Source organism: Cordyceps javanica, chromosome 1 (assembly GCF_051103115.1).
Source record: "Cordyceps javanica chromosome 1, complete sequence".
NCBI lineage: Eukaryota > Fungi > Ascomycota > Sordariomycetes > Hypocreales > Cordycipitaceae > Cordyceps > Cordyceps javanica.
The window spans coordinates 1,221,398-1,240,768 of NC_139295.1; the positions used below are offsets into that span (position 1 = coordinate 1,221,398).

Genomic DNA, 19,371 nt, shown 5'->3' on the forward strand with positions numbered 1-19,371 from the left:
ATCCAGTCTTAACATTCAGGTGCCTATTGCTACTTATAAGAAGATAAACTGAGCGCTGGTGGGAAATTCAAGCACACAGTTTGCCGCAAAACGGGGACAATACCTTTGCCAAACATGTAGATATGCTTCAGTTCCGCATCATTTAGAGTTCTATAGAACTCTTCCGGATTTTCATGAGACTTCTCAGAAAAATAGGCCACTTCCAGGAGGGTTTAGCTTAGGTCATTACACAGACCAGCCAGGAAAGATAGTTCAGCAGGCATAGGTAGCCTGATGCTGTGATGGAGTTGCTCCGGGGTGAGACTCAACATAGGAGTCGTGTTTTCAACGACTCTGTCAAAAATAGCTGTATCTGTCATGCGGCAAGAGTGTGCATTCATAATCCGCGTGTATCCGTCACGTCTCTTCGTTCGAATCTGCTCGTGCCTATAAGAGGGCATAATGACGAAGTTTCGCATCCGACGGATTTTTTGAACTATAAAGTTGAAGAAACAAAACGCTCTTTGCGCCTTCGAAGCGAAGCATGGTGGCGGCGACGGCTTGACAGAAAGCCCGTATGTCCCCAAGACTTTGTTTTGACGTTTTTGACAACGGAGGAACTGATCGTATGGCTGCTTTAATCTATTCGTGCATTGCAGTGTCGACGGGCCTTCGCAACACCTCCACCGCTAGCCACTGCTCGTCGTCATTGTCAAAGTAGTCAGCTATATTCAGCTCCGACTGTAGACGATCATGCAATTGCTGTAACAGATGGTTTGAGATTTCTGAGTCAGTATTATGTGTAGATCGCGCTGCTGAGCTCTCCGTCATGATTTTTGAGATAGGAGGTAGTCGATGGGAAGCAACCCGCTCGTTCTGATTCACTCCGGGCTTAAGTATACCACCATTTATCAATTCCACGCAGAATACTACCTTTATATTCCCGAGAGAGACTACCTCTATCTAAGTAGCAGTTTTGGAGAAACGAAAAAACGCGTTGTGTACACATTTTATCGTCTCGCTACCTAAAACCGCATTCCGCGCTTTTAGCTACCTTCTAGCGCAGTCACATACCGCCACTCATTTACACAGGCGTAGTACAAATAAAGGCACGATAGACATGTGAATTGATCACCATTCCAAGTAACGATCTGTGACAAATATATCTGACTAGCGGCTAGACCAATCTGCCTAATTATGGGAGGTAGGAAAGCTCGGGACGTCCTGTCGATACATGTTTTTGCTTGACAGTCCATTGTTGCGAACACGAGCAAGCCAGTTGCACAACACGTATGGCATGGTAAAGCACATAATAAAATGATTTATATAGAGAAAATAGAAGTCTGGACTATGGAGACGCAAACTCATCCATAAAGTCGACAAGCCCCTGCATTCTTGGGAGCAAAATGTGGGTGACAAGTAAAAAGTCTATCACTGCCGATGCAGTAATATGAGGTCTGACCTCGTTTTCCAAAAACATGCGCTGCCAGTCGATATGGGCCCCCATCACTGCTGTCTGAAAAAGATCTAGGGCCCGGCTGTACTGAGCAAAAACATGGGCCCCTTGTTCAGCTGTTTCGAAACGAGCTGATATCAGGTTGTCCCGTGTCGTGCTACACATATAGCTGCATGCCAGGCCGATCTCAGTCTCTGTAAAAATGGATGACCTTCCAGCTAAGGCTTCACGCAACACGCTTGCGATATTTTTGTAGCGTTGCAGCTGCTCGATAATTTCCATACCACTTGTGCCGCCGGCCTGTTCGGCGCCTCGCTCGTACGGCGGTGGAGGCATGGAAAGCTCGCGTAGTACATTGGGAGGCACAGAGCTCTGTTCGCCGTCTGCAGTGCGCGGTATGTGATTTTCTGTGTCGAGATAAATTGTGAACTCAGCATCTCTCTCTTGGTCAACATCGAGAGGCGCAGAATCCTCTTCGGGGTCTGCGGCGCGTGGCGGCTGATTATCCGTTTCATGATAAATTCTGGATCCAGCGCCTCTCTGCAAGCCAAGCCCGCTTGCTGCGCCAGCTTCTGGCTGCGGTGGCGACGACATGCCTGAGCCAAGACCAGTGTAGAATAGATGGACAGTGATAGGCCCAAGGATGAGGATTAACAAGTGTTTCGTAGAATCAACCCGTTTCCACTAGATATAAATATAAATAGTTCGAACGTTGCTGTTGAAACAGATTCCGTAATATTTACGACCGTAAAGCGAAAGTTTTATCCAGTTTACCGAGTATCACACCCGGGAATCCGGATTTCGCTTTCGAACCTTTCACTGACGGTATATTAAGACAAACTGCGACGCTCAATGCAATCAGGTAAATGAAAACTTGCACGGCGACATGGCAAAAGATCTAGCAAGTTTTCAGAGACAGGTGAGGCAACTACGGAATCTCGTTGCAGATAAGAGCGCTGGTCATGAGAAAGTAAGCAACGAGCACCGAGACCTCCTGGCGAGGCTTGGTGATGTACCAGAACCAGCTCGAGATGAGCCTCGCCTTCTTGGTCTTTTTTCTTCCAACAAGTTTGACAGCTGGTTGGAAAATTGGGCGAAAGAGGCCAATTCGAAGCTGGCGGAGGTTACACCGCAGCACGCCAGCACTGACGCCAGCCCAGGTGCGGCGCCCTCAAATGATGCCGCACAACCGAAGTCTATATTAAAAACGGCGGCCAATTACTTTCTGGGCGGCTCCAAAGGCGATGTCGGTGAATCACCAACACCATCGACAAGACAAACAACAACTCAGTCAGCTAGCCCTCGGTCAGCTAGCCCCCAGCCAGCGCAACCCACTATGTCACAGCCTGCTACGTCTAAAGCTGCTACACCCCAGCCCGCTGGTTCACAACCTGCAGGTTCACGGCCCGCTACGTCTAAACCTGCTACGCCCCAGCCCGCTGGTTCGCAGCCTGCTGGTTCACAGCCCGCTACGTCTAAACCTGCTACGCCCCAGCACGCTGGTTCGCAGCCTGCTGGTTCACAGCCAGCTGGTTCACAACCTGCAGGTTCACAACCTGCAGGTTCACAGCCCGCTACGTCTAAACCTGCTACACCCCAGCCCGCTGGTTCGCAGCATGCTGGTTCACAGCCCGCTGGTTCTCAACCTACTGGTTCACAGCCCGCTGGTTCACAGCCCGCTACGTCTAGACCTGCTACGCCCCAGCCCGCTGGTTCGCAGCCTGCTGGTTCACAGCCCGCTACGTCTAAACCTGCTACGCCCCAGCCCGCTGAATCTCAGCCCGTCACATCTCAGTCCGTTACATCTTGGCCCGCTACATCTGAACCTGCTGCGTCCCGGCCCGCTGGATCTGGGCCCGCCGCATCTCAGCCTACTACGACGCAGCGCGCTGCCTCACAGCCAGCTACATCTACGCACCCTGCAGTGCCTATGCGGGGCACTACGCCCCACGGCTACAGGCAACCATCAGTACAAAGTGCAAACGATGAAGCATCACATACTGCGGGAACAGCAGGGGGTCGCAACTTGGGCTCAAACATATTTGGTATGCACAGACGAGACAATGCTCTTGGCGGTATTCATGAAGAGCCAACTCCACACCCGGGCCCGGATTCGCCAATCTCGATTGGCAGTGACAGTACGCCACTGTTACAAAGGTCGCCACCCTTCAGGTCATCTGCTCCTCGCAATGTTGCCAGACCCAATGCCGAATCACCTCCCAGCCGATCGGGTGCTACGGCGGCACAGGGCGATTATACACCTCCACCAACACCGAGGAGAGAAGCGAATGAAACAGACCAATGTTTTGAAGATGACGGCAGCGAATTTGATCCAGACCAGTGGGAACAAGAAAATGGGGTCGATGAGGCTGGATATGTTGTACGACCTCCTTGCTTCGCATCCCACCCTGACACTATGCCTTCGAAACAAGAGTTCCCAGAACTCTGGCACGAGATAAGCGACCCAATTGATGCGAAACGTAAATGGGGGCTATTGAAAGGGAAGGTCCGCAAGAATTCGTTGGCTTTCGAGGTTCCCTCCGGTCAAGGGAGCAGATTTATGCTCTTCCCTCCTGGGCCCTACAAGTATGTGAGCCAAATGTACAGCCAAAAGAAGGGGAAGCAGGTCGCAGAGGTCCCCTATGGCGATCAGACGGAGCTATTCGGGTTGGATCTAGCGAAGGCACCTCCTCATCAGTTATGTTTTTCGGTTGGCAAGGGACTAGAAAAGAAAGGGGACACTTTCCTCATCTGGTACGCCCCTGAGGAAATCTGGTTCACCAAATCAGAGGTGAAAGAATGCATAGGTGCCTCTGCTCTCAATGCATTCCTCGATGAGCATGTCCCAGTTTGGAATCGGCCGCGGAAGCGGCCCGGAAGCGACCGTCCTCCGCAAGACCCTCTCTCACCTGCCCCGACCCCGACACAGCCACCGAGTGCGCTATCACGGCGCCAAGGGCATTGGCCGCAGAGTCAAAGGGACAGCCAAGGGCAGCGCCGAACTCCATCAAGGCATTTTCAGGCCAATGCAGCCTCGTCTGAGCCATTGAACCAAAATACGCCAGCAGCGCTGCACCCCAGCTTTGAAGGCATTTCCGCTGCAAATGGAGCCCCACCAGCTTGGTATAATCCTCCAGGCCATCCGAGCGGACCGCCTCCCTATGCAGCTGGGACACCTTGGAACCCTTCGCAACCGTATCAGCAATCACCGAGCAACCAATTTGCTGCGGAACGGGAACAGGCATCTTGGCCATACACATTTGCATACCCACAGGATCCAATGAACTTAGAGCAACCTGTGCATGGGCCGTTCCAGTGGCCTTGGCCGCCCCGATATTCTCAGGGTTACCCGCCGCCTCCAGCGTCGCATTTCCAGGTACCTGGGCCGCCTCCGTACCAAGCCGCCAGCCAGGGATATCGCGGAGGCTCGCATCTTCCAACACCACCACGGCAATTGGAGCATGCGCGACCGCGACAAAACGGATCGCGTCAGGCATCAGAGTCACGAAATTTAGTTGCAGGTAGCCAAGGTTATCGGCGGGGCTCCTCTACACCCTCGTGGTGGCGCTAACTGCAAAGTATCCGTCGCGTATAAAAGCCAGCAGGCTGGCTTTTCTATTTTACTTTTGTGTTTTGGTCAAGAAAGGGAGGGTAAGTAGCAGTGTCCAGACCTCAAATGTATCGTTCTCATTTGAGAGAAACAAAATGAGTTTCAGCCGATAGTGTGAGAATGAATATACCGTTCTTTATAAATTCAAATTCGCTTTTTTTGGGTGTAGGAACAACAATGCACATGGATAAACACAAGTAGTCCCTAGTCCTAAGAACTTGAGAAACTATGACAGCGATGTTCGCGATCATCGTTGATGTGGAGGCGAAGCTTGAGGCTGACCAGATCAAGGCGAAAGACAATGTAATCATCAGTCACTATCGCTTAATACTGAACCAATCGGCGCTTTGCCTTTCCGTGGCTCGGCGAAAGCCGAGCCAATCGGCAGCGTCCCTCAACTTGATTAGACCAGTACCTCCAGCAGGGGAGAGCTTGAAGTCCCACGCACTTAAGTATTTAGAAGAACCCGCCTACATAGGTATCTCTCACAATTAAACTAGCTAGCTCCCCATCCACAATTGTTAGCCAAAATTCGGCCATTCATTTGCTTTGGGGCACTTCGTTCTGCCTTGACACATCTTATACATCCACTCAGCACGGCTCGCTATATTCAAAATGTCGGCCGCAGAACTCCGCATGCTTCATGATCTGATTGCTGTGCTCCAAAAGTCTCTCCAGACCTTGACTTTTCTCTCTCAGTCTTCAGGGCTGAATGACTATCTGTCTAGGAACGTAGCTATCGCAGTATGCTCCCTGCAACATGAACTGGTCATGACAATCATGGCGAACGACGCAATTCCAAATGAATTGAGTGGTCAGCTAACGATGACGCTCGGGAACGTGGTAAGGGTTCATCTGAAAGGGAATCGCTCACAGTGATCACTGACTGGGCCAGTTTCAAGACAGTCCGCCGCGATCGCCACCAACATCGGAATCAAGCGACAGCAGGGCTTACGGTGGCAGTTTTCCAGCGGAAGAAGAAGAGGAAGACTATTACCCAGAAGTATATAGTTTATCTGATTAGCTTCCGAAGCCGGTCATGTCATAGAGCGGCGACTATGTGGCCACTGGGGCTCACCTCACTTACCATAGACGTTCATAAAAGTCAATGACGTTTTCGCCGTCACTGTTTTCGGGTGACTTGTAACATGTGCTAAATAAGAACGTCGAGGCAAGTCTATAATTAGATTGCGTGTCAATACTTCCGTGGATACAACAGAGTCAAAATATGGGGGCGGAATAATATTGACGAGTCACTACGAGTCTTGTTACAGTAGAATACCACGGCCGATGCTGATCAAAAGCTGTACCAGGCTCTAGAAATTGTGGCGTCGAGCCAACTTCTATTTCTAGTGGTTCTGGCCCGCCCATCTTCACTGATACGACGATGATGACGTGCCTATTTTTGGACAACTTATGTTTTGAAACCCTCACTTTACTACACTGGATTGTGTAGAAGGAACGCCTATTTTTAGATGCTCTCTGTCTTTGCATCCTTCCGGCACTTGATCATGCTGTATTCACACAATACTTAGTTGTTGGATTCTATTTTTAAATGGCAGTGACTAGGATTCATGAAAGTACAAACACCACAAATATAAATAAGATAACTAGATCACGCCAACATGGAAGCAGCCAAAGTGCTAACAACATATCGCAAGTATGGAACTCCATTTCTCCACTGAAGAGGTCCTTTCGATGCAGGCAACTCTGCGACATGTTCGCTCCGAGTTAGATTGTCTCTCATATGCCGTAAACGAGAACGTAGCCCGATTGCAGCAGGTCTGGGGCTATCTTGAGCTCAGAATCAGAGAAATGGACCGCAAACAGGTACGTGATAGCTCTATTTATCGTGTGGCGCTAATGGACCGGGTCATGCAGCGCGAACCAGTCCCCGAAACTCCAACGACTCCAACGCCTCCCGGAAGACTATGGGAAAATGTCCCAGTCGCCGTGGAAGTCCGTGGACGTTCGATCACGCGGAAGAACCCAGCAAAAGACGGGAAGTAGACGTTTATTGTCTGAATACTGGATCTTGTTTACAGGTAGCTTGGTCCCAACAAGAGCTCGAGGGTCGCAGATGGGTTCACAAAGAGTAAGAATCGCTACGTTTGTAGCTATGTCACCATATAGGACTCTAGCGTCTGAATAAATACATGGGATTGACATGTCAGTGTGGTTTAGATTTCAAATGTTGAGAGCCGCGCATTATTTGCTGAATGTGTAGGGTAGTTGATTTGTCGTTCCACATAACGATTCTCCCACTTACCTTGTGAAGATATCACAGTTTCTGTGAAGGGGGTTTATTATATTTCGCTAAGTGGTACGAAGTACTACGACCAGATCTTCGTGATTCAAGGCAGACGGAACGATCTAAGGAGGACATTGTCAATTCTTAATCCGGCGTAGCGATCTTGACTGGCTGTACTGACTGCCTTATTACGACATTGTATGACCATGCATCCCTCAATCATACGAGTAATATAGTATATCTACGCTTTTTGCTAGCTGGAGGTGGTGGCCGGCTTGCGAGCCGACACGGGCTCGATAGCCTCGCGCGGACGAGTGCGGTGCGGCCAGCAACCCGCTGCCTTGCGTGTGCAGTTCACCTTGCAACAGGTATCTTGGCAGAAGTCTCCGAGTAAGAACTATAAGCGGTGATGCGTTCGCGTTCCGGTAGCCGTAGCAATTTTGATCAGAATATTGAAACGTGTGCCTACCGGTACAAAACGGTCACGGAGTTCAGCTCAACTGCCATTGAGGCAGGCAGCCCTTCAAGCAGAAGGGGCCGAGCTACCAATCGGCTGTGTTCCAGCCGCATTCAAGCGAGCTAAAGATAGTATCATCTCAGGATCCTGGCGGTATTGTATTTGGTTGGATGCAGTTTATATTGTTCTTTTGCCCAGGCCTGTCTACGTGGAACCGGCAAGACTCTCCCTTGTGCTATATTAATGACCTCTCAGCCTTGTATCTGTGGATGGCATCTGTCGCACTCATATACTGCAAGCGATTATGGCTTTTCGAGTGCCCAGACTGTCTATCACGGCCATTGCCTTATTTCTTCTAGTTCTAGCCCTCGCCAGAACTTCAATACCCCGCTGTCTCGCCTTAGCAGGACCTCATTTGGTTCTATATGTCCAATCGACTCACCATTTCGACGGACGCCCGGTTTCTATCTTGCCACTCATTGAAGAACACAAATCTTCTGTAACGCATCTTGTTGTCGCTGCCTTTCATATAAACGAAGGCTCTGGAATCCGTCTGAATGACCACGACCCGAAAGACCCGGTATTCGCAACTCTTTGGGCAGAGGTTGAGCTGATGAAAGTCGCGGGTGTAAAGGTGATGGGGATGGTTGGAGGTGCCGCAACGGGCTCTTTTACCCCAGCGACATTGGACGGCGACGACGCCGTATTCGACATATATTATCAGCAGCTCTACGAAATGATAAAAGCAACCCGATTGGACGGCATAGACCTTGATATTGAAGAACCAATGTCTCTGAACGGTGTCACTCGACTGATTCGCAGGTTGCGAAACGATTTCGGAAGTGATTTCATCATTACTCTAGCGCCAGTTGCTTCAGCCCTTCTGGATGATGCAAATCTTAGCGGGTTTAGTTATCCAGCTCTAGAAGCTACTGTCGGTACCGATATCACGTTCTACAACGCGCAATTCTACAGCGGATTCGGAACAATGTCTACACCTAACGATTTTCGAAAAGTGATAGCTGCAGGCTGGAAGCCACAAAGGATTGTGGTCGGTCAGCTAACTTCGCCCAACAACGGCTATGGGTACATTCCGTTGTCAGAACTGAGTCAGACGCTTAATGCTCTGCGTGAAGAATATGGGAAAATTGGTGGCATAATGGGCTGGGAGTACTATAACAGCGATCCAGGAGGCGAGGAGCAGCCCCAGCAGTGGATCCAGCTCGTCGCCTCTATGCTCCGGCAGTATAGCGGTCATGATTCTACACGCAGACTTAGGTAGAGAGATAGCTTGCGAAAATTTGAACGCTTTTGGTCGATGTGGAATTAAGAAGAAATGCCATTTCAAGCTATATGAACTATGAGAACTAAACGATGAACTAAAATCATGCCCCTCGTGATGTCTTTCTCTTCTTCGAATGTCCCCCAGATCGCTGAGAGTGTTTCAAAGTCCGAATTTCTGCTTCCAAACCGGTGACAGTTGTTTCCAAACCGGTGACAGTTGTTTCCACAGCCTTTAAGCGGTACTCTGTGACTGGATCTGGCATTGGCTGGGCATTGGCTGCAGTTCCATGAAGCGTTACAGTTGCAGTTTGAAATGCCGGAATAAGAGGCAACTGATGAACAAATGCACCAAGATTATTCGTGATTGGCAGGGTTGGTGCATTTGCGCCTATCTGAGCAGATATATTATCGCTTGGAGGCTTGCTTGGAGCCTTGCTTGGAGGCTCGCTCGGCGGTACGTTTGGAGGCATGCTTGAAGACACGTTTGGAGGCATGCTTGAAGACACGTTTGGAGGCACGCTCGACGGCGAGCTAATGGCATTTTCCGGGTCATATACAGCTAACCTGGATCCATTATTGCCTGTCGGTCCTCGCGACTTGCTAGAAGCGTCGCTCTTAGCTGAGAGTGAGCCCTTCGCATCGTAAACATTTGTCGGCCAAGCCCTTTCAGTAGGCATGTTGAGATAGGCAGAAATTGAGGGTTTCGAAGAAAAAGAAAATGGAGAAACTTATAGTAAAGGCCAGAAAAACGATTGGAAGGTTGTTAATTTGGTCCGAGGCCAGCTCGGTAAAGTGCGAGAATGGTCTATTTGTAGACGCTCAGGGCGAAGCGCTCATGGTGCCCTTGCTTGTTGGTGGCGTCCCGCAGGCAGTCACTGTAACTCCCTCACCGGTCGCCATCAACCCACTAGAAGTATCTGACGGTGGGGGCGAGGCCAGACTAAGAGGGTCTTTTCCAGTGGTGACCACGGCGCTCGCGCTGCTGCTAGATGAAGCTACCGCTGTGATTGCGAATGCAGTCTGCAACTCAGTTATTGGTTATGTTCTAACTGAAGGATTTGGAAGAGGGTGTACTGACTGTGCTGGTGATTGGTGTGAATGGGGTGCTCGGGGTGCTCGGCATGCTCCGCCCGCTTGTTGGATTCAATGAGCGCCCGCTCGCTGTCAGGTAAACCGCGGCTGTCGTACCGAGGGAGGCCGTTGGACTTGGACCAACGCTCCCGTTAGATGGTGTCGAGGCGGCCACGCCGGTAGAAGCTGTTACGGAATTGTGATCCGGGAAGCTCTGGCCCGTTGAAATAGTACTTGATGAGGTGGATGTCCGCGTTAGGAATGTTGCAGGGCTGGAATCAGAACACCTGACAACTCCAGTCTGCTGGGTCGCGGTGCCGTCGAGATTTCCTGTGCCATTGACCAAAGATACGTGAATGCAAGTTGCGGTGTTATCTCCTGCACAATCCCTGTCATAGCTTGTTAGTTTGGCCCAGCCTTGTTTTATTTTCTCTTTCCTCCCTACCACGTAATGAACGCATCCCCGTTAGGAACACCGTTTGGCAATGTAATGGTTGCTGTCTCCACTCCCGCGCATCCTGAGGCGCTGAATGACCAAGTGATCGGCAAATATGTGCCATCGCCAAAAGCGAGCTCCGCTAGACAGCGTTGAGGAGAGGCAGCGGTTATTTTCGCCGTTAGCTCGGTGCCTGCCGCCACATTGAGCACAGGGTCCCAGAGGCAGATTGCGGGCGTTGCTTGAGAGGATGCAAACGTGGCGAAAGTCATAATGATGGCGATGATGTTCTTTTGCAGCATATTGCTTTCTTACTCGACATAAAGAGAAAAAAGCTGCGAGCAGAAACGGATCAAGCGAACTTATTTATTGCACATCGCCCGGTTATCGATTTCCGATTTCATGCCCCTAGCTTTAGGACTGGCTACGCGAAAGCATAATCTGGTTTCCAGAGTTTGAATTTCCCGGTTTCCTAAAGCCACTCTCTGAAAGCGATTTCTAGCATCTGCATTACGCGCCAGGGGTAGATAGTACGTGCGCCTTCATTTCTACATAAAGTGCCGCTTGCCCGTGCATCATCCGTTTGTCTCTCCACAGACAACCTGCAATCTTTCACCTCCGCTTTCCAACAAGCACAATGAACTCTAACAGCGACTACACCTTCATCCTCGACAATGATGGCTTCATGAACTCAATGTTCACTGACACCAACCATGAAACCTGCAACGCCGCGTAAGTTAGCCTTTCGTGCATGCGAGACATTTCGCTAAACAACTCCGCAGCCTTGTGTCATTGGAAGCAAAACTGATGACAGAAATCGCCCAGCTTCGGCAGCTTGTTGAGGTTCTACAGCAGCAGTCAGCGGCAAAACAAGAAAGGCTTCAAAAGCAGGAAGAGCGCATGGCTCTGCAAGAAGACCGCATGGCCAGACAGGAAGAGCGCATCTTAAACATGCGTCTTGCGGATAGAAACATCCAAAGCATCGAATCAGATGATGAATTCAGTGATAGCTCAGACTGCACTAGTGCTACTGCAGACGACAGTAGCGAGGAAGAGGAGGAGGAGGATGCCATGGACATGAAACCTCCGCCCTACGGCTGGAGCAGACTGCCTTAGACGCCGTGGCGGTGTCCGCCTACACTGGTGCCGATATTCTCTTTATTTTTAGTGTTCGCCAGAGCTAATAACATGTATGGTAGAGCCTCTTTCTCCACCAAATTTATTCTGTTTTGTCTATGGTATTTCAGGTGACTTTTAGATAACATGGCTGTCTTCAACATTAGACATCTACAATGAAGGCAACTGACAAACCACTCCCCGCGTTACCCGGGTTCATGCCCAATGTACGCGGCCGCAAAACAAACAGCCAGTCTTCTTCAGTATACAGCGAAACTGAGGCCGCTGGAAATGCATCGAATTCAATCGACGTCCCGCAACATGCTCGCCAACATAATCCGCCAGTACGACCCGCTCGACCAGCCGTCGGTCTCTTCGACGATGGCGACACTCCCGACTATATGATAGAGCATGGTATCCTACGCAGACAACTGCATGACCTGCAAGTGGAAAATAGGTTACTTCTTAAACAGCTCGATGACATGGAAATCGAGAATTGCAGTCTCAAGAAAGCAGTAAAATGCTGGCAGTCAACAGCTGAAGTTTGCCAGAGGACGCTGAAAGACATAATGGGCTACGTGGTCCTAGTCGTTTCAGAGAATCGCAAAAGACTGAAAGACACTCGAGCAGATTTAGAGGGGGATTTGGCTCGAGTCTGTCCAGATAGCGATGTGCAGGATGGGCGGGACCTGCAAACAAGTTAGGCAGCAAGCAGCTTCGACTCGGCAACGACGATCCGATCTTTTTTGGGTGATATTTTTCTGCATTAATATTAGATACATGCAATACATACCAAAAACGGATTTTCGAATCCACTAAACGAAAGATGACAAATTGTGACGTTGTAGGGGAGCTTTGCGTTGCTATTGGATCACCCGAATAATGGGAAACCAATCGGCGAATCTCTCGGGCATGACAGCAGGCAAAAGAACCAGGAATAAGCCACAACTGAGTCAAGACAAGTCTGGGCTGTGCAAAGTCGCATTTTGTGCCATCATCTCTGAGGTGTGTGACACACTTTACGGAGAGCTCCGCTCGCTGGGCAGACCAGCCAACATATTGACCTGTGAAGAGCGCAAGGCAGCATACCGATTGGTGCTTTCCGTGTCACGCATAACCTAGCCCGCACGACGAATTAACGCGGGTGTTTCCCCCTATATCTGTGTACAGCGAGATGATTTTTTTTCCGGAAAGTATTATGGAGGAGGCGCTGAGCCGATTGGATCGGCTCGCGCCGATGCAGCACAAATTCAGCCCCAGGCTTTATTGCGTAAGCTTTCCCTTTTTATCGAGCAGCAAATAACAGAAAGTCTACAGTCGTTTCGAGTCCATTCTAAGGTAACTTTTGGTCATGACCATTCTTTTCACTTCCCGCCGCACTTATCGTCCCTATGTCTTCTCATTGCTCGCACATTCTTTACGCCATTCTGAACAACGACGCAGCCCTTGTTCGACTACAAGTTCAAGAAAATGCCTTTCATATAATTCCTGCAGACTCGTGGATGATATATGAAGCTTGTCTGAAAGGGCCACACATGATCGTTGCCCTTTCCGGCGCTGCCAACATCAATATGAATCCCGAACTGCCAGGCCAAAAGGGCGATCGAGTACTTCACATGCTCTTGAATACCCCCTCTAAATACTTTGCATGTGACAAGACGGAGACTCTCATGGAGTTTCTCAGCACTGGAGTTGATCCTTTCGTTCCGGGACGTGGTGGAAATACAGCTATCCACATCCTATCTGGAGGCGGGGTTCTGGCACAAAATTCATCAGGGCAAAAGCTCTTACAGATACTTCTGTCCGGCAATTTCTTATCAAAAAGTCTCGTCGCGTTACTCAACGATAGGAACTTTGCCCTTAACACGCCTTTGATCGTTGCGGCCCAGGCTGATAATCTACCGCAGCTTCAACTGCTTCTTCATCATGGGGCTGATCCCAATGTTCGGGGAGAGTTCGGGCGAACAGCTTTGTATTTCGCAGTCGCAAGAGACTTCATCGACATTGTCGAAATCTTACTAGGCTTTGGTGCAGAGATTGGACATGACATTGTGGCTCTGTCGCCCGAAATGGAAGCTGTCTTGCGAGGCTCAAAGATCAAATAGATCAGATAATTTGCGTACTGTTCGAAAATGTACTTTCATATTATGACCTTCATTTCGCTACTCTGCCATGGCTGGCGGTAGTTTATTATAAACCCGTGGCCACTTCCTCGGTGGAAAATAAAACTCCTCCAACGTCTTGTGGCATAACCGAAACTATTCATTCAACGAGTATTTCAGTCGGCTCGCAGACTCTCAGGAAGAATGCCACCCATATCGGAACTCCAATAATGGTAGAGGCATATATGGCTCTAGAGACTAATAAGCCAGAGTATCTCATGGGAAGGTCACAACTTATGATAAGAGAGCCTTCGAACCAAAGTATGACTGAAAACGACATTCAGACCAAGATAATAAAACCTGCTCCATGCTTTTCGATAGATATAGCTGGATATAATGCTGTACCCGCATACGAGGATAGACCAACTGCTGATAAACCGGGTGAGGGTGTAGCTATGTGCCTGGGCTACTTTGTTTCTTCGGGTCATAACACAGAGAGTCTTAAAATCAGAATGCCAACTTCTATTTGGATCATGGGAGCCTCAATTTTCTGTCTCTTATGGTAACAATTCTATAATAATTACAATGCTGAATTTAGCACAGTGAAAAGAGTCCACTCTGGCGGGTCAAAAGTTTCATGGAGGATATATATACTTTCACGAGTCGTGAAACTCACAATTGGGCCAACCCATGATTCAATGATTTAAATTAAAGGGGTTCGACTTTTGTGTATATGTAGCCACAGCCATGTCATGGCCAGTTAATCTGCCTCACGAAATGGCAGGCCGCCCATAGTTGGCAAACGTTAAAGCTCGAGGTGCAGTGATCCAGGCAACAGCTAGACCACGCAAAATCCTCACCGCAAGCCAATCGGATGCAAATTACACGACCGTCTCCATTTGGCAACCTATCGGTTGCGATGGTGCACAGCCGGGTGGACTAAGAGCATGGTAATTCTCGCGGTCCGCAGCCGATCGGTCGGAGAGTTACGAATGCTAGAGGTAGTCAGCCGATTGGTCCGGAACACTACCGATTCTCGTGGAAAGCAGTCGATTTGTTTCGTCAGCCCCGAGTATTGTGGAGCGGCGATGAAGGTACCAAGCCGATTGGTTTAGCGGATTCCATGGCCTTTCACACACGATCACCAAGCTTCACGAACCGTAGAATAACAGGCAGCAAGCGTCTCGCTCATATTATCGGGACGCTTACCGCAGGCGTCCATAAATGAGTCATACGACCATAGACGGCGCAGGCAGTGGCAACTAGGGCGTTCCAAAAGTTGTGTCAATCAGTATATAAAGATCTGTGTCACCTATTTGGAGCAACAAATGGTTGCCACCGGCCATGGCAGCGTCTCTAGCAATGTCTGATACCTCAAGCCCAATAGCGACGGATAGCCAAAGCGCATCCATGCCGGCAACCCCAATTACTCCCTTGACTCCTCCTCTAACTAATGCAGATGGGATGTTTGATCGTCGCTGGCCCGGACCCACCATTTTCCGTGTCACCCTACCAGCATCTTGTGGGTGTCACGACAATCTCATGCAGGCCATCATGGAACTCCAACGACGTCTCCAGTTCTTGGCTGCTAGAACGAAGAAACTTGAAGATCGTGCGTAGTCGATTCTCTATTAACTATCTGGCTGTGCTAACATTTTTGTATAGTGCATTGCACTTGTGGCAACGTCTGCAGTGACACGGAACTTTGCGTTTCAAGTCAGTTGTCTCAAATGGATATGAAGCCGACTGAAAGTTGAACAAAAGATCCTGGCAGTGATTAGAGTGTTGAACTAGCACTAGAACAATAGCCGTTACGTTCTCACCAGTTAGAAAATTTCATTCGTCCTCATCAGAACAAAGTGGCACTCATGCAAGCTGTCGCCATAAAGTCGGGGAGTCGGCACCAGAGTGCGAGCGTCGAGATTGAATAGATCCCAATCATCTCTAGCGGAGCATGTGTGCGTTTGGCGTTGCTCCAGCACTCTTTGAACAATGGTTCGAACAGCTGGCTCGAGCATCTGTATCTTTTCGCGGCTGACGCGATCCCGCCGAACGTAAGACTGGTATGTTCGTCCAGACACCGGATGAAATCGCAATGACAAGATTTCTATATCGACACTCGAGAAACCGAGCCATGCAAAAATGCCGCCAGGCTTACGATAGGCAATAGTCCATTCTTCCATGATTGCTTTGATGCTAGAAATGAGGCACAGAAGCGGGAGTATCACAAAATGCAGTCAAATAGTTCAAGAGTTGACCGTTATGGAGTTGAACCTCATTTCTGATTACGGACTGCTTATTACTATTTTCAGGAAAAAAGTACAAGGAAATAGGCCATACGAGAGAAATTTTCTTGTGGGACCAAAAATAAATACACTGACTACTCTAAAGATCTGAAACGCGGTGCAACTGTCACAGGATGTTACTAGGATATCTTCAATATGCAAATAAGAAATGTATTATACAGAAACATCGGATGCGGCTTGAAGAATGCCATGAGCAATAGACTTGAATTTCGCGATCAGCATTCTTTGTCTCTTATTCTGACGTGCTAGTCCGTCTTTCTTGCGTTTGAATCTTTTGAGCTCTCTTTTCAGCCGTGCCATGTCACTCATCAAATTTGTTGATTGGTCATTTGAGATGAGACGCGCGTTCCCGCTGTTAGTGTCGGATTCATGCGAACTAGAGACTGCTCGAAAAGTGTTTCCAACCCCGCGACATAGTTCCATGAGGGGGCCTATAGAAAGCTTGCTCAAGTGCCTCTGAAATAATTTTGGCTCGAACAGACTTTCTTTTCCTTCAAATGCCACCCAAGAATAAGGGTCGTCGCTCTGAGGCAGCAGCCTGACATTGGCCGGATCAATACTTATCCCAAGCTGAGTCCCTGTCAATTGTTAGTCGATTTCGCGGCAGACTTCGCCTGCAAGAATACTTAGATGCTCAGCCAGCTTCGATCTACAGCGGGCTCTCCACTCAGTGCGCTCGATATTACTTGTTCTTGCCATGACTTGTTCTGCTTAAACCAGGGTGAGAATAATCTAGGAGCAGCCGATATGCAAGGCGATTTAAATTTCTACTCGCTTTCAGGCACGTTTCCTGTTTCCTGAATATATTGACATGATTCACTAGTGGAACGATTCCATAACGAATCACGGAACCGCTTTAGCCGCCAACGGTGTTTTCTTTGTTATCCTATTTTTGTATCTTGGATCCATATTGTTGTGATTCGAGAGAACTCCGGCGGCTAGCTCATGCGTAAAACTTCTCTCATAATGTTCTAATATTAGCTTTATTAATACCGAGTCTTCTATATTAAATCTTCTCTTTCGTTGGCTGACGAACCAATCGGTAGACTGCCTTTCACTTTGGCCCACTTCGGCTGAGACCGAACCTATCAAATGCTCCCATGTTCGTCGGCGACAGGATCGCGACTGCCTTATTAAACCCAACATGCCTCACAACATATTCGATGAGCAACACTAAAGCCGCAGGTGTTCGACCTGGACTGTTGCAGCTTTTCTGCTTGAAGTCCAAGAATCATGAACATTTTTTAACCATGCCAGGGTTCACCGCGCTAAATATGACTGTCGAGCATTCGACACCAACCTCTGCGCTTACGATTTCAACTTCGCCATCTAGAGCAGCTGAGCCAAGCCGCCATGCATCATCGCTCTCATCTCTCTCGCCTTCTACTGAGAATTTCCCGCCAGAATTCTCCTAAAATACCTTCTCTACGAGGGATTTTCGAAATAGCAGCAAATCGGGAGAGGAAACGGATGAGGCAGGATGTCAGACAGACGCCACGTACAGTGGCCCGGTCCCTTGTTGCCAATCAGCTGCAAGGAATCGCCCGGCCTCTATCAAGGAACTCCTCATTCCGCAAAAATCCAGTCAGTCCGAGCAGAGAGTCTTCCATTTCGAAAGGCACTCTGATCAAGCTGCTTCAGCGTCCAGCATGCATGTCGGATTGCAATCTGGTGCGAAGAAGCGCCAACGAAGGTTCTCCACCCGAACAAAAACAGGCTGTTTTACCTGCCGCAAACGAAAGAAGAAATGTGACGAGGCAAAACCTATATGTACGTGTTATTATCGCTTACGTTATCTCAGACACTAACTTGCGGTAGGTTACAACTGCGAAAGAGGCAATTATCATTGTGCAGGATATTCTGCACCGAGCATTCGAGAAAACACTACTACGACCATTGAACCTCTGCATAATGAAAACTCGAACGGCAACTTCAGACTACCACAAAAGGACATGATCCTTCCTGTCACGCGCTCTATTGCTAGCAGCCCTCGGGCAGTAGCGCAAATGACCCTCTCATATGCGGCTACAGAGCGAAACGGCTGTCTGAATGCTCTACCAATTGCTACGAGAAGGTCTACCGAGAAAGGAAAAATGCTTACAGGTTATGGGTTCTGTCACTTTGACCAGGAGCTAAGCCTTGAACGTGATCGTGCCGCAATGTCTTGTCGACTTTTCAACACTATTGTCAGAACAGGAGCTTCGATTGAGGAACACACTCATCGCTTCTTGGAAACGATAAGATTTGGTGAGCTGGCCTCAGGATCGCAGCCACCAGCTCTCGGGGAACTCTGCAGTGCTCCTTCACAAGTTGCTATTGAAGCTCCCTTCCATTGCGACTACGGTTATAACATCATTTTTGGCCGGAACGTATCAATTAAGCATAACTGTGTCTTTAATGATGCGGGACGTATACATGTTGGCGACAATAGTGTAATTGGTCCCAGTGTCAGCATTTATACCGAGGAGATATCTACAGACCCTCGATACCGCCAAACTTTTCGGGGCATTCATTTCGCCAAAGGAGTCATCGTTGATTCAGATTGCTGGATTGGGGGAAATGTGACGATCTTGCCTGGTAAGATCGTTGGCAAAGGTGCCACTGTTATGGCTGGCTCGGTTGTCGCTGAAGTTCGTGAAGTCTGTTCTTGATGCCAAAACAAGTGCTAACGTCATGGGTAGGATGTTCCTCCTTTTGTTGTGGCCGCGGGGAATCCAGCCCGTGTTCTACATAGCGTCGTCCCCGTATGAGCCGATCATATTTCCTTTGTGGTCTGACAACGGAAAGATACGACCAGATGACGATACATCTTTTTGAACCCGCAGAAAGTAACGCCTTGTTGAGCACTGATGGATGTGGCGATGCAGGTCGAACAAGCAACTTGATTTTAATACCAAAATTGTCACACTTAGCCACTAATTATACTTGCCAAAATTTTCAAAAATAAGTCAATGCACGATGATGCCACTTCTTTCTTCGGCGACATGCTAGAAAAGTGCTCACAATCGTCAGTGGACCTCTGAAACTTGTAGGGCATGTAGCACAGCAATCTGGCCCTCGACTGTCGGTGATATAAAACGGCTCTTACACAGCTCTCAGTTATACCGCTTCTGCACAAGACTAATTGTGTGACTATTTTCTTGGCCTTCCATAGCTTTGCAGTTGGACGAGAGTGGAAATCTGGTGTGTAAGAACTCAACACTGAGGCTTGCCCCAGAATTGGAGTTTCGGGTACGCTGCCGATTGGCTCGGTGGGAGCCGATACTGCCAAGGGTTATGCTATTTAGGCCATGTACAGGATTC

General features: G+C 49.0%; 4 protein-coding genes across 4 annotated transcripts; all 4 read left to right on the plus strand.

Annotated features, from left to right (window-relative positions):
- Positions 1-2,679: 2,679 nt before the first annotated feature.
- On the plus strand, positions 2,680-4,485 carry V2A60_000377 (uncharacterized protein; the record flags this gene model as incomplete). Its single annotated transcript, XM_083251748.1, has 4 exons — positions 2,680-2,685; positions 2,731-3,404; positions 3,608-4,226; positions 4,285-4,485. 4 exons carry the CDS (start codon positions 2,680-2,682, stop codon positions 4,483-4,485), a joined length of 1,500 nt encoding a protein of 499 aa, XP_083107874.1.
- Positions 4,486-8,540: 4,055 nt separating this feature from the next.
- V2A60_000378 (uncharacterized protein) lies at positions 8,541-9,035 on the plus strand (the record flags this gene model as incomplete). The annotated part of the gene is made up of 1 exon (XM_083251749.1): positions 8,541-9,035. The coding sequence occupies one exon, from the start codon at positions 8,541-8,543 to the stop codon at positions 9,033-9,035; it is 495 nt and encodes a 164-aa protein (XP_083107875.1).
- A 2,146-nt stretch (positions 9,036-11,181) lies between these two features.
- On the plus strand, positions 11,182-11,660 carry V2A60_000379 (uncharacterized protein; the record flags this gene model as incomplete). The annotated part of the gene is made up of 2 exons (XM_083251750.1): positions 11,182-11,276; positions 11,327-11,660. The coding sequence occupies 2 exons, from the start codon at positions 11,182-11,184 to the stop codon at positions 11,658-11,660; spliced, it is 429 nt and encodes a 142-aa protein (XP_083107876.1).
- A 1,535-nt stretch (positions 11,661-13,195) lies between these two features.
- Positions 13,196-13,765, plus strand: V2A60_000380 (uncharacterized protein; the record flags this gene model as incomplete). Its single annotated transcript, XM_083251751.1, has 1 exon — positions 13,196-13,765. One exon carries the CDS (start codon positions 13,196-13,198, stop codon positions 13,763-13,765), a length of 570 nt encoding a protein of 189 aa, XP_083107877.1.
- Positions 13,766-19,371: the final 5,606 nt, after the last annotated feature.